Source organism: Etheostoma cragini, chromosome 11 (genome assembly GCF_013103735.1).
Source record: "Etheostoma cragini isolate CJK2018 chromosome 11, CSU_Ecrag_1.0, whole genome shotgun sequence".
Lineage (NCBI taxonomy): Eukaryota > Metazoa > Chordata > Actinopteri > Perciformes > Percidae > Etheostoma > Etheostoma cragini.
Window position 1 is genome coordinate 8,444,980 of NC_048417.1, and position 11,886 is coordinate 8,456,865.

The 11,886-nt window shown below is 38.2% G+C and overlaps 2 protein-coding genes across 2 annotated transcripts in view; one reads left to right on the plus strand and one right to left on the minus strand.

Annotated features, from left to right (window-relative positions):
* The window catches only part of fam160a2 (family with sequence similarity 160 member A2), a 23,221-nt gene extending 18,177 nt beyond the window's left edge, over nucleotides 1–5,044 (minus strand). The window contains exon 1 of the mRNA XM_034884615.1: nucleotides 4,685–5,044. The gene's annotated coding sequence lies outside the window, so the exon portion shown is untranslated. The remainder of the gene's footprint in view (nucleotides 1–4,684) is intronic.
* Nucleotides 5,045–7,577: 2,533 nt separating this feature from the next.
* cnga4 (cyclic nucleotide gated channel subunit alpha 4) lies at nucleotides 7,578–11,395 on the plus strand. Its single transcript, XM_034884617.1, has 6 exons — nucleotides 7,578–7,676; nucleotides 7,783–7,889; nucleotides 8,685–9,268; nucleotides 9,393–9,638; nucleotides 9,809–9,974; nucleotides 10,618–11,395. Exons 1-6 carry the CDS (start codon nucleotides 7,633–7,635, stop codon nucleotides 11,352–11,354), a joined length of 1,884 nt encoding a protein of 627 aa, XP_034740508.1. The 5' UTR covers nucleotides 7,578–7,632; the 3' UTR covers nucleotides 11,355–11,395.
* The last annotated feature ends 491 nt before the right edge of the window (nucleotides 11,396–11,886 follow it).

Sequence of the window (11,886 nt, forward strand, 5' to 3'; positions counted from 1 at the left end):
TTGGCTGCTTAGAAATTAAGTGTTAACGAGCAGTTGGACAGGTGTACCTAATAAAGTGGCCGGTGAGTGTATATAAAAAAAAAAAAAATCAAGATACATAGATCCAAAGAAAACACAGTCTGGTATTTCCATAAGGCAGTCCTACTCATTCACTTGCAAAAACAGCAACATGAAATGGTCTCATACAGCCAGAGATATTGAAGGGATGTACAAAAACCCCATTCATTCAGAAATCACATCATTTATGCTAAAGAGCATCTGTGTTGTTTCTGTGTTTTCCTAAACAAACAGCCTCTACAATATGTTGTTACCAGGGAAACCATTTTGTCCTTCTGTGGAAAGCTACATCAAGTCCACCTCCTTCTCAACATGGGAGAAACTGCCTATCCTGTATTATGCATGCACATTTCAAGCATTTTGTGAACAACAGATTAAAGATTAGAAACTTATAAGATGCATGCTTTCCTTCAATGGTTTTTGTTCCACAACCATATTAAAATCCATTGTGTTATCCAAAATATTTCCGCCTACTTTAAACAGCGCCTCCGTCCAACTTTTTTCAGAAATAAGGAAGGTTAAATTAAAGTTTCGCACAATTTAAAGGCTTCACTGCTCAACATGCAGGACACTTTAGAGCAAAACATACTGCTTTGTTGTACCAACTAAAAAAAGGTTAAGGCTAAGAAAGGATAATGACAAGTAAGAAAACATAACAGTGCCCAGGTCTCCAAACAGATCTTAGTAGTGTTTTATTTGAGAATATGAGAGAATTAACATGGTCAGAGCTAAACTGTATGCAAAGTACCATTCTCTGTAACTCTGTTGATAAACCATGTGGTTGAACCCTTTGGCATGTCATCGCAGGTGAAAAAAGATAAAAGAGGAAGCAGCCACAGTGAACGGATGAAGAGTTTCAGTTTGCGCTCGAACTGGCTCCAACACATACTTTTTTTTTTATCAGTCACTTCAGCTGTTAAAAACACCTGCAATGATAGCAGCAATGTCCAACGTATGCACATGTCCTCATGCTGCATCGTTGTGCACTGCCAGAGCCTCTCTCTATGTTTTTATACTGGATGCATTTAAGTAACAGGGTTACTGTCGACTCTCTGCCGTAACACGATTACTTAAATATTATGTCAACTTAAAACGGGTTTCTTTAACTGGGGAAAACTATAAAGGAAATAGGCTGTCAAAAAGTGTTTGAGTATCACATACTAACAGTTTATGGTTGAAAAGGGGTGGAAATCTGTGGGCACCTCACAATTTGATTTAGTGGCCAACAATTCTATTCTAAACCGATTGTCTATGCCTCGATGCAGCCATTAAAAAAAAAAAAAAAAGATAGATATAAATATGATAAAGTAGATGAACAGTCTTTATGTGTTTTGCCTCATTCGATCATGTGCTCATATATTCTCTTTTAGTCCCTCCGTTTCCTGATTTGTACATTTCTTGAGACAGTAATTTTTAAATAACAAATTAAAAAAAAAAATATATATATATATATATTTTTTTTTAAATGTGTTATTTAAAAATTTAAATAATTATTTTTTTAAATTATTTAAAAATTTATTTTTTTAAATAATCAATTATTAACTAATCAACATCGAATCATTCTAGAGAGAATCGCGATGCATCTAAGAATCAATTTATTTTTGCACTCCACCATTTATCAATAACATAGCTAGAGACGCTACTTCTGCTATCGCATCCTAAAGAGCTCCAAAAATATTAGCTACAAGTAGTATATTATATTTTGTCATTTATTGTGAGGATTATTTGGAAAGGACTGAACGAATGGATCAACATTGGAGAAGTATATTTTAATAATCCTTCTGGATGTTTTGGTGCATATGTATATATATTTTTTTGAATGTGAACAAACATCTGACACCCTTTCCAACATGCCTATTTTATACCTCAAAGATGGATTAGCTTTGGGGAGAGAGAAGAGAAATGTGGTTGTCAAAGTTAGATTTCTGCTGGAGAAACCTGATTTCCCTGTAATGCATTTAGTCCAAGGTAAATGTCAAAAGCAATGTTTGACCAAATACCTTGATATTGATACCGCAATGATATTGTAGTGTTGACTATTGGGGCTTTCGCAAAATAGGTACACAAGGAGATTTTTGATAAATAATCATCAGTAATAAGTCGGTAAAGGAAAATAATACAACAGTTACAAAAGTCTGACAAGTTCAGAAAATGACATCGCTTTACTGTAATGCAGCCTTTAAAACCTGGAAAAGACAACACTTATGCCATATTATGATATTACAATATCCAAAATCTTAGAAGCTATCTAGTCTCATATCACGATATATTGCCCAGCTCTACAAGCAATAGTTATTTATGAACCTTAATAGTGTTTGAATAAAAGATCATTCATAAGAGCCCTCTGGTTGGTCCAGAAAGGTACAATAAGTTCATGGGTTTAATGCACACCGTTAGTATAGACAAATAAACTGTAACTGTTATTTTTTTTGTATTATTAATGACCACATAATGTGGACTGAAGTCACATGACTTGGTCTTGGGTCGGACACGAGTAGCAGATTTAATGACAAACGAATCAGTAATGCGCCATGGTTTTCATACGTTGAATTTCTAATACACCAGCTGTTTGAGTAGACCTTAACGTCCATGCTTCTTTAATGATTAACCAGTCCTCAGCGGGTGAGTCAATCCAATCTCTTCTTTAAGTGCACTGAATGAATCCATTCACAGGCATGGAAATGGAGAGAAGCTCAGCCCACAAAAAGTCGAAACGGAGAGATAGGCGATCTACAGCAAAACGTCGGGCTGAAAACAAGCTCAGTGGAAATACAGTCTATGATTCAGCATGATTGCAATTGACTTAAATGCACGTCTGCCAACCTGTCTCAGCAAATTCAAAATGTGTTTCATTTCATGTCACATGCACACACAATTATAAAAAAGCACCCATAAAATGAGTTCAAAGTTCAACTACAGATTCCACTAAAGGGAGGCTGCCATCAAAAAGACAACAGTTTGTCAAAGGTTAGTGATTAAACACGCCATGACACAGCTAGTCTTGACTGGTATATAATCTCACACCACAATATCTAAAAGCCAAGATATACTCTCTCACATGTTCAGACAGAAGTGGAGAAAGGCTTACTGTGTCTTCTTACAAGGGACAAACTGGCAGCCACACCTGCTTTCTGCAAGAATTTTCAAGGTGTGCAAAGGTTTAGAAACAGGCAGAGCTCCAAGGTGTCCTTCCCTTTCATCACATATCTACTTCTGTCCCTGTCTGTTTTACCTGTTGAACTTCACTGATCACATCTGTGTTTGCAGGGGTAGAGGCAGGCAACTGCGACAGGTATGAGCGGATACAGACTTCCCCTTCGTCCAAATGTGCATTTTTAAGTTTGTGGCAAAGCTGATCTTGAAAGCCACCAGAAAAGGTGGCTACCTTTGTGCTCCTGTCTAACTGCAAAATAATATAATTCCTGCTGCCTGTTAACTGATCTACCGTACCAACAAATACTCCTGCTCTGCAACCCCCACCACTCACCAGCATGACAACCAGCTTCTCGGCCTACCTTCAAATATTGTCTCTATTAAAAAAAGTGAAGTATGTAGCCTATAACTTGCTTTTTTTCTGATATGATATTATCCAAACTTATTCTGAGAGACTAGATTGCAGCCTTCAAAGTTAATTTACAGCACAACTACAGTCCAGACAACAACTACACTCCTGAAACTGTACAAGAATATTGCCATGGCTCTACACATGTGAGTCACTTTAAATGAAAGATGTCAGTGACTTTACCCAAGAGATGCACATAAACTTCAAATACATCAGTTATTCATTTACTCTTCTTAATACTATCCGTACACAGACATTGCAATGCAGGGCGGCGCTGCAATTACAAATGACTTTCATTAACAATTAATATGCAGTTTATTTTCTAGATTGATTTCAGAATTGTTTGGTCTATACATGTCAGACAATGCCAGAGTCCATACTTTTCAATACTACAGACACATTTCACTCAATACTATTAATATATTAAAATCTAGCCCTACACTTGAGTGAATTAATAACTATCATACTATAATCTGTTATATTAACTTCCGATATTCGCCTTTGATTTTCGATTTGATTGAGAACTGATCTACTCAATTTGGAGGTGCGTTTGGATTACAGTTCATTGACGGATTAGGTGCCTTTGCCACAGCTCACAAGGAAGATAACTACCAAAGCAAAGTTTCAGGGAAAACAACACCCTATATCATTTAATCTTATCATTCACAGATTGTATCGTGCAAAGTCAGCCATCAATAATTGCAGTCTTTTGGGTCATGTGTTTCCTTCAGTCTGACAATGGGGCACCTAGCTCTCGGTCATCCACAACAATGCCTTTACACTGATGGGTTAATTAACGTTATCTAAACAACATTTGGGATTTACACCTGGTCCTATAGTCATCATCCTGCGCCAGATCTCACATTAGAAGACCCAAGCGGCTTAGCTACAGTACGTAGGGTCCGCCGAAAAACAACAATCACTGCATTTCAATAGCGAGATGATGTAGCAAGCTAGTTGGTGACGTTACTGCAAATATAATTAGCTATCTTAGAAATGTCAACCACGTTATGTGGTCAATTCATCAAGTGGACTGTAATAGAAGGTAATCAAATAGTTATTTACCTTTATTATGTGTTGGAGTCTCAACAGTTGTTGCAAGGTCCTGATTTCCACGGATACCTGCTAGCTGGTTGCTAGTAAGTTAGCGTTGGTGGGTTGCTAACGACTAGCTGCTAATGAATTCCACAATGTCAGAGCAGTAAACGGATGACCAGCGCGCAAGTAACCTGGAGACAACTGGCGAGCTAGACCATATTGAGCCGGGAAAGCTAACAAATTAACCACTCCTTCTCTCGGGCAGCTGTGCATCCTGTTAGAGACAGATAAACATCCCATTTGATGATTTCACAAACACTCTTCCTTTTCCCGCAGCCATCTTACTTTAACTCCTCCCACACGACTCCTCTGACTCACACCCACAGCGACACTGCTCCTCTTTGCTTCATCCTGCTGTCTGAAGGGTTTAAAGTGCCAAAATTAAGAAGAAAGCATGGTGACCCAGTTCTAGGCTATACTTACTGACAAATGTACATTGTGTAGCCGGTAACGGTTCTATTTTGGTCTTTAGCCTACTAGGCCTATGCGAGAAACTGATTAAAAATTAGAAATCAGTCCTTAAAGCAGCTCATGATGACAAAACATCATTCTTGATCCTGGAATAGTAATTTGACTTTCATGGCCTTCAACCATAGCCTATTATCTCATCAGTTTGATTTGCTAGTTGCTAAAATACATTGTGACCTCAGTAGCTGACTTGCTCATCCTGTATTGGACTTTTATGAAGTTTGAGGAGAGAGATTTAGATTGCTTCTTGACAATTTAGATTGTTCAACTTAATGGTCAAAATTGAAGCAACAGAGGTTGAGATACCCTGACTTTATTCCCCCACTATGGGTCAGTCAACCTTCAATAAAAGCTGCATCCTATTTCCAACTCAATTGTCTTTTATTAGACCTTCTGTGCCTACTAAATGCTTTAAAATCCAAACCTCACACCGTCAGTTTGTAGTAAGGTTTGTGTTAAAAGTGCCCCTTTAGAAGGCTGATCACAATGATTAGCACACACACAAAAACAGATAAGTGTATGTTTTACAAATTTGAGGCATGTATTTCTCTGTAAATAAGTAAAATGTGGCAAACAATTTACTCTTTTTATGAACTCTTAACAGCTAAAACATCAATGAATTAGGACAAATCTACGAATAAATGCCATTACACCAAAACAGGGCTTAAACACCAGAGAATGTTTCAAGTCTTAAACCCATAGTGAGATAACCCTGATGACACATGACATATTGGTTATGGCGAGAACTCTGGACTTCCAGGGTAACAGAAGACACCATACACGAAGAAAACTCTTTGTGACAAGTAAATTAAACTTCATGTGTAAAATGTGTAGAGTGTCCCTTTAAAAGTTAAACATCTAAGCTCATTCTTGACCTTGAAAATAAAACTTTGACACATTCTGTGTCTGATGAAGGGCAATGGTATATGCATACATATAAAAAAAGTTGTACATCAATGGGTATACACTTGAAAGCTCTGGAGGGGGGTGCAAGTGAACTTTGAGTTGGGATTGTTTTATTGAACTGCTGATGCTAATGGTTTCTTTATGCTCCATGTCAGTCTTTGAAACTTCAACATTTATCTGGTCAAGGTTTATATGGGTAGTCAGATAGATCGAAATATGACAATATCGAATAGCTCTAGATTGAAAATTACAAAGTACAGAAACATCATTAGCAAAACAGAAAAGTTTTAATGGGATTGAAATTAGTCAATTCATAATGATGAAACATCAACCCAAATGAATAATGTGCAAAGAGAGCAATATGCAAAATGGAGGGAATAAAATGGGAAGAAAAGATGCATTACTGTAAAGCTTTTCAAGTTCCACATTTCCAGGCTACATGTAGTTTATACATTTGAGTTTGTCCAATCTTCTCATTTCAAGTTTTTAAAATTTCTGTTTATTGACTGTGTTACATGCTCTATAGTTTGGGCTCTATACACTCCATTTATTGTTTGTTGCATCTAACAGCTACTGTGATGTGCAAATGAAGACCTCTCTGGTTTTCTAGGCAAAGGATGAAATCCCTGAGGATGTATGCCATCTGTTGTGGTTTTCTTCCATGGAGACCTGCATCACCAGGCAGTGCTCAGGTACTCCTTGTTTGTTGTTATAAGTGAACCACGTAGTCTATTTCCTGATGCATGTCAACAAGGTTGTTTGAACTATTGTTCAAGTAAGTGAAGCGGTCATGCAAGAGGGAACAAGATCCAAGGCCGTACTAACTTAGAAAAGGTGTTAGTTTAAAAGGCTACACTTTGGAGAATGGATAAAACAGGTGATGTTAGTATTAGAGGTAACCAATGGAAGAAACTGCTGCAGCGGCAACGGGTGGAGAAAGTGACTGAGGAAGGAGAAGATGGAGTCAAGGATAAAGGGAAACATAACACCAACCTAGGTCTGAAGTTGAACGTTAAGTAAGTAATTAATGGATAATAATTGGATATCTGGTTTTAAGGTATTTTTGAATAGTGTGAAGACATTTATTCACTTATTCAGACTTAATTACTTCTGAATTGGTGAAGAACTACAGCAAGCCTCTTGGATGAGTGAATACATGTCCAGCTAGTGTATAGGGAGCATTTTTATCCACAATGAGAGCTTTTTTTTACCATTGTATATTCTTATTTTTGTATCTTAATTTGTTAGGGGATTTAAAAGAAGTATCTACAAAAATGCAAATTGCGTTTTAAAATGTGTTTAAGACTATATAAAACAAGCTAAAGTGGACAATATGAACAAAATAAAATATTCTTATAATTACCACAGAATCTTAAAGGTCCCATGTCATAAACATTTCACTTCATGAGGTTTTTTAACATTAGTATGCATTCCCCCAGCCTGCCTATTGTCCCTAACTCTTCATCAAAAATTTCCTTCTCAGCTGGAAAGAGTTGGTGGTTGATCCGGCTGAACAGTTTTATTATGTCTGGCTACAGGTCATGATCTTCCCCATTGTCTACAACTGGGTGATCATCATTTTGAGGTACGACATATTAGGATTATATAGAATTTCAAGTAGTAATGATACATTTAAGCATTTAACCTGTAATCATTCAACATTCCTTGTATTTTTGGAAATGTTTTCTCAGGACATGCTTCACTACAATTGGACTAAGCTACCTGCCTGTGTGGCTCACACTGGACTATCTTTCAGACCTCATGTACATGGTAGACATGATCATCAATATTCACACAGGTTAGTATTTTTTTTTTTTTTTAGACTTTGCAATAGAATATTACTCTCAAAATTGAACTTTTATTTGTCAGATATGATGCCAAATTAAATGGATAATATAAGAGAAACATCATCAGATTAGTTGTAATGAACTGAGATGACATTTCAGTTTATCTAGTCGTTGTCATAGCATTAATGGGATTAATGGGAACCGTCGCATTATGTGTCACATTGGAGATAAAAACTGGTAAATACCATTTGTGTCAACTTCCAAGTTGTAATTGAGACCAGGTAAGTCAGATTTGTCTAGAATCTAGACAAATGTGACTTTCCTAGGAGGATCTAGACTCTAGATCCACCCACGTATGTGATTTGGTGCTCGATAAAAAAAAGGACCTGAAAAAGCAGAGAGACATGGCTGCCTCACATCAGCCTTAGTCCATTGTTCAGTGTAACTTAATAACAGTCAATGGATATATTGCCATTTTGATGATGCACAGTTTTTGAACCCCCACATGAGCAATTTTGCAATTAAACAATCGTCTTGAGATGTCAGATGATGTAAAAGCTTGAAACGTCAGAAACATGGATATCTTCCTCATCTTCCATTTATGATGTGAAAGCAAGACTAAGGCTGAATCCAATTTTTCTGTCTTACCCCTTCCCCTACTCATTTGTCTTATCCCTAGCCTCTTGCAAGTCAGATGAATTTGATACTCCCAAATAGTTAGTGACAAATTACACTGGGACGTTATCATTCTGCCAGTGTTTGAAGTGTACTCTGAGCTTTGTCCATTCGTGTTCTTTTCTCTCCAGGTTACTTGGACCAGGGCATCCTGGTCAAGGACCTAACTCATCTGAAGAAGCGCTACCTGTACTCTAAACAGTTTTTATTGGATCTGGTTTCCTTGCTACCCACCGACATCCTCTACTTTGTCTTTGGCATTGAAACTCCGCTAGTTAGGATCAACCGCCTTCTGCGCATTTCACGACTTGACGAGGCTCTGGATCGCATGGAGACGAGAACCTCCTACCCCAACACCTTCCGCATCTCCAAGCTCATGATCTACATCTTTGTGTTGATCCACTGGAACGCCTGTTTTTACTTTGCACTGTCAAGCTACATGGGCTTTGGCAGTGATCTTTGGGTTTACCCCAATGTCTCCGAACCAGAGTTTGCCTCCATGCGTCGTCAGTACTTTTATTGCTTCTGGTTCTCTACCCTGATTTTCACCACAGTGGGAGATTTCCCTGAACCAAAAAGGGAAGAAGAGCACTTATTTATGACGGCAGACCTGCTCATTGCTGTACTGGTGTTTGCATCGGTTGTTGGCAATGTTGGCGATGTCATTACAAGCCTAAGGGACCGTGATAATGTCTTCTTTCCTAACCATGAGCTGGTAGGTTTTTGACCCGAGTCTTCTTTCTGTCAGCATCTGTAATATATAGGGCAGATAGCTAAATGTGGTAATGTGGTAATTTCACTGTTTTATAGAAAATAAGGTTAATCGTATCCTCTTTCAGGTGAAGGCTTACCTGCGTAGCCATGTTATAAGCAAAGAGCTTCGTCAGCGTATCAACAACTGGTACCAGCATCTTTACATTAACAAGAAGATCATCAGAGAGAATGAAATCCTGCAACAGCTGCCCATACACCTGAGGACAGAGATTGCTGTCAGCGTTCACCTTCCCACACTCTCCAAAGTCACCATCTTCCAGAGCTGTGAGAAAAGTCTGCTGGAGGAGCTGGTGCTCAAACTAACACCTCAGGTCAGGGGGGAAACAAGTGAACCTGCTACCATCAGGTTCAATACGCAATGGCTAGGTGGCATGTATGTGTTATGTGTATTTGAATTCTACCCAGTTTCTTTGTCTAGTATTATCTTATCTAAAATAATTGTTTAAGGATGAGGAGATTTCTCATGCCGTTTGTCTTGCAGGTGTTCAGTCCAGGAGAGTATGTCTGCAGGAAAGGAGATGTGGGCCATGAAATGTACATCATCACAAATGGCAAACTTGCAGTTGTAGCAGATGATGGGGTCACAGAGTATGCTGTGCTGAGTGAATCGAATTTCTTTGGCGAAATTAGTATCCTCAATATCAAAGGTAGGTCAAGTGTCAAGTACTTCATACTACATGTATGTGGGGTGGGGGGAATAAAGCATTTTTTTAATGTACTAAAAACAAATACGGTTGGAAAAGAGAGTTTGATTGGGTCAACAGTGCAAAAAGGGTAGAATACCAGACTATAGACAAGACAAGCATGAGTTGGTACCATGGAGAAGAGACATATTGGTACTTTAGGACAGCATATGTGGAATTATGAAGTGAAAGGTCCAACACTTATTTCTAAAAAATGTCTAAAGCAGCTTCTGTAAGATTGGTCAAGAAGACTGGAAAATTTGAAAGGTTGTAGTTCATATTAAAGGTCAGTCGTATGATTTCAGTGACTTGAGTCACGGAGAATGTGCATTGGAAGATCCTGTAGAAAAACAAAATGTAGATGAACATAATGAAAGGAAATTGCAGTGAGGCTGGAAAGCACAGAGCTGAGAGACATAACTGTAAAATATAAACTTACTTACTTTTGACGGCCTCATTTAAATCAGCAACAACAATGTTTCCCTAATGTCCCTTTAATCTTATATATATATATATATATAGATATATATAGATATATAGGCCTATATAGATATTTTTCTTAAATCTTTCTGAAGTTTTCAAGAAATTTCCAAATGTTACCTTTTAGGGAACAAGTCTGGCAATCGACGCACTGCCAACATCCGAAGCATTGGCTACTCTGACCTGTTCAGCTTGTCCAAAGAAGACCTGACAGATGTGCTATCCGAGTTCCCTGCAGCCAAACGTCACCTGGAGGAGAAAGGCAGACAGATCCTCACCAAGATGGGCATGTTGGAGGAGACCAGAGACCAAGAGGAGGCAGAGAAAGTTGAAACCAAGATAAACAGGCTGGAGAGCAATTTGGAAATCCTGCAAACAAAACTAGCTCGCCTTATGGTGGAATTAGAGTCGTCTAATCACAAGGCGCAGGCCAGGATAGAGCAGCTGGAGTGGGAGGTGGCAGCACTGGACACTCAGCTGCCGAAAGACGAGATGGAAGGAGAACAGGGAAGAGGTGAAGGGGTCGGAGGGGAGGTTGGATGGGAGCGAGAAGAGGCAGAGGGGGAGGAAGAAGAAGAACAGGGTTTAGAAGCCAAGGTAAAAAAACAAGGACAGGGAGAAGATGGTTATGATGTGACCAAAGAGGGAGATGGGGAGAGCACTAAAAGTACAAAGGAAGATGTGGAAGGGACGGTGGAGGGAGATAAATCTGCACTCAAAGACCCGGATAATGAGGAAAACAAAAAAGAAGACGATGAAGGGAAAAAAAGAAAAGGAGATGACAGACCTGGGAAAGGAGATGGAGCGGAAATTGAACCTGAAGATGAGAAAGAAGAGAAAAGTGGAGAGAGAGAATCTGAATAGGGGAGGGAAAGGGCTGAAGAAAAGATGGGGGAGAAAGGTGAAGGGCAGAAAAAATAATGACGAGAAAGCAAAATAACGGAAAAGAAGAATGATCAAAAAGATGTAATTGTGTATTTTCGTTTGTAGACTTTTATAGGTTTGATATATAAACAAAAAAATGTTGACAACTTTAACATCTCATTGATACACTTTCTGCAATACAACTTTGTACCCCAAGGTGACAGCATTGTATTCCCCATGCAGTGTAGAAGTGTATCATCCAAAACAGGTGTTGAAACGTAACCTACATGACAGATGACATTGATGTATTTTAACTTTTCATTTATCTACATGTTTTCTTTTTAATTTAATAAAATACTTTATAAACATTTTGTAGGTTGCATGGTGATTACTTGTTTTTGCTTTTTGAATTAATTGAATGAAAAAATGTTAATTGGGGTTTTGCTTTTTGCATGTTTATTTTGATTCGTCTCTTTTGAGCTTAAGCAAATTATTTTTATTTTCACCTCAGAGTCAGATAGGCTACTTGAAT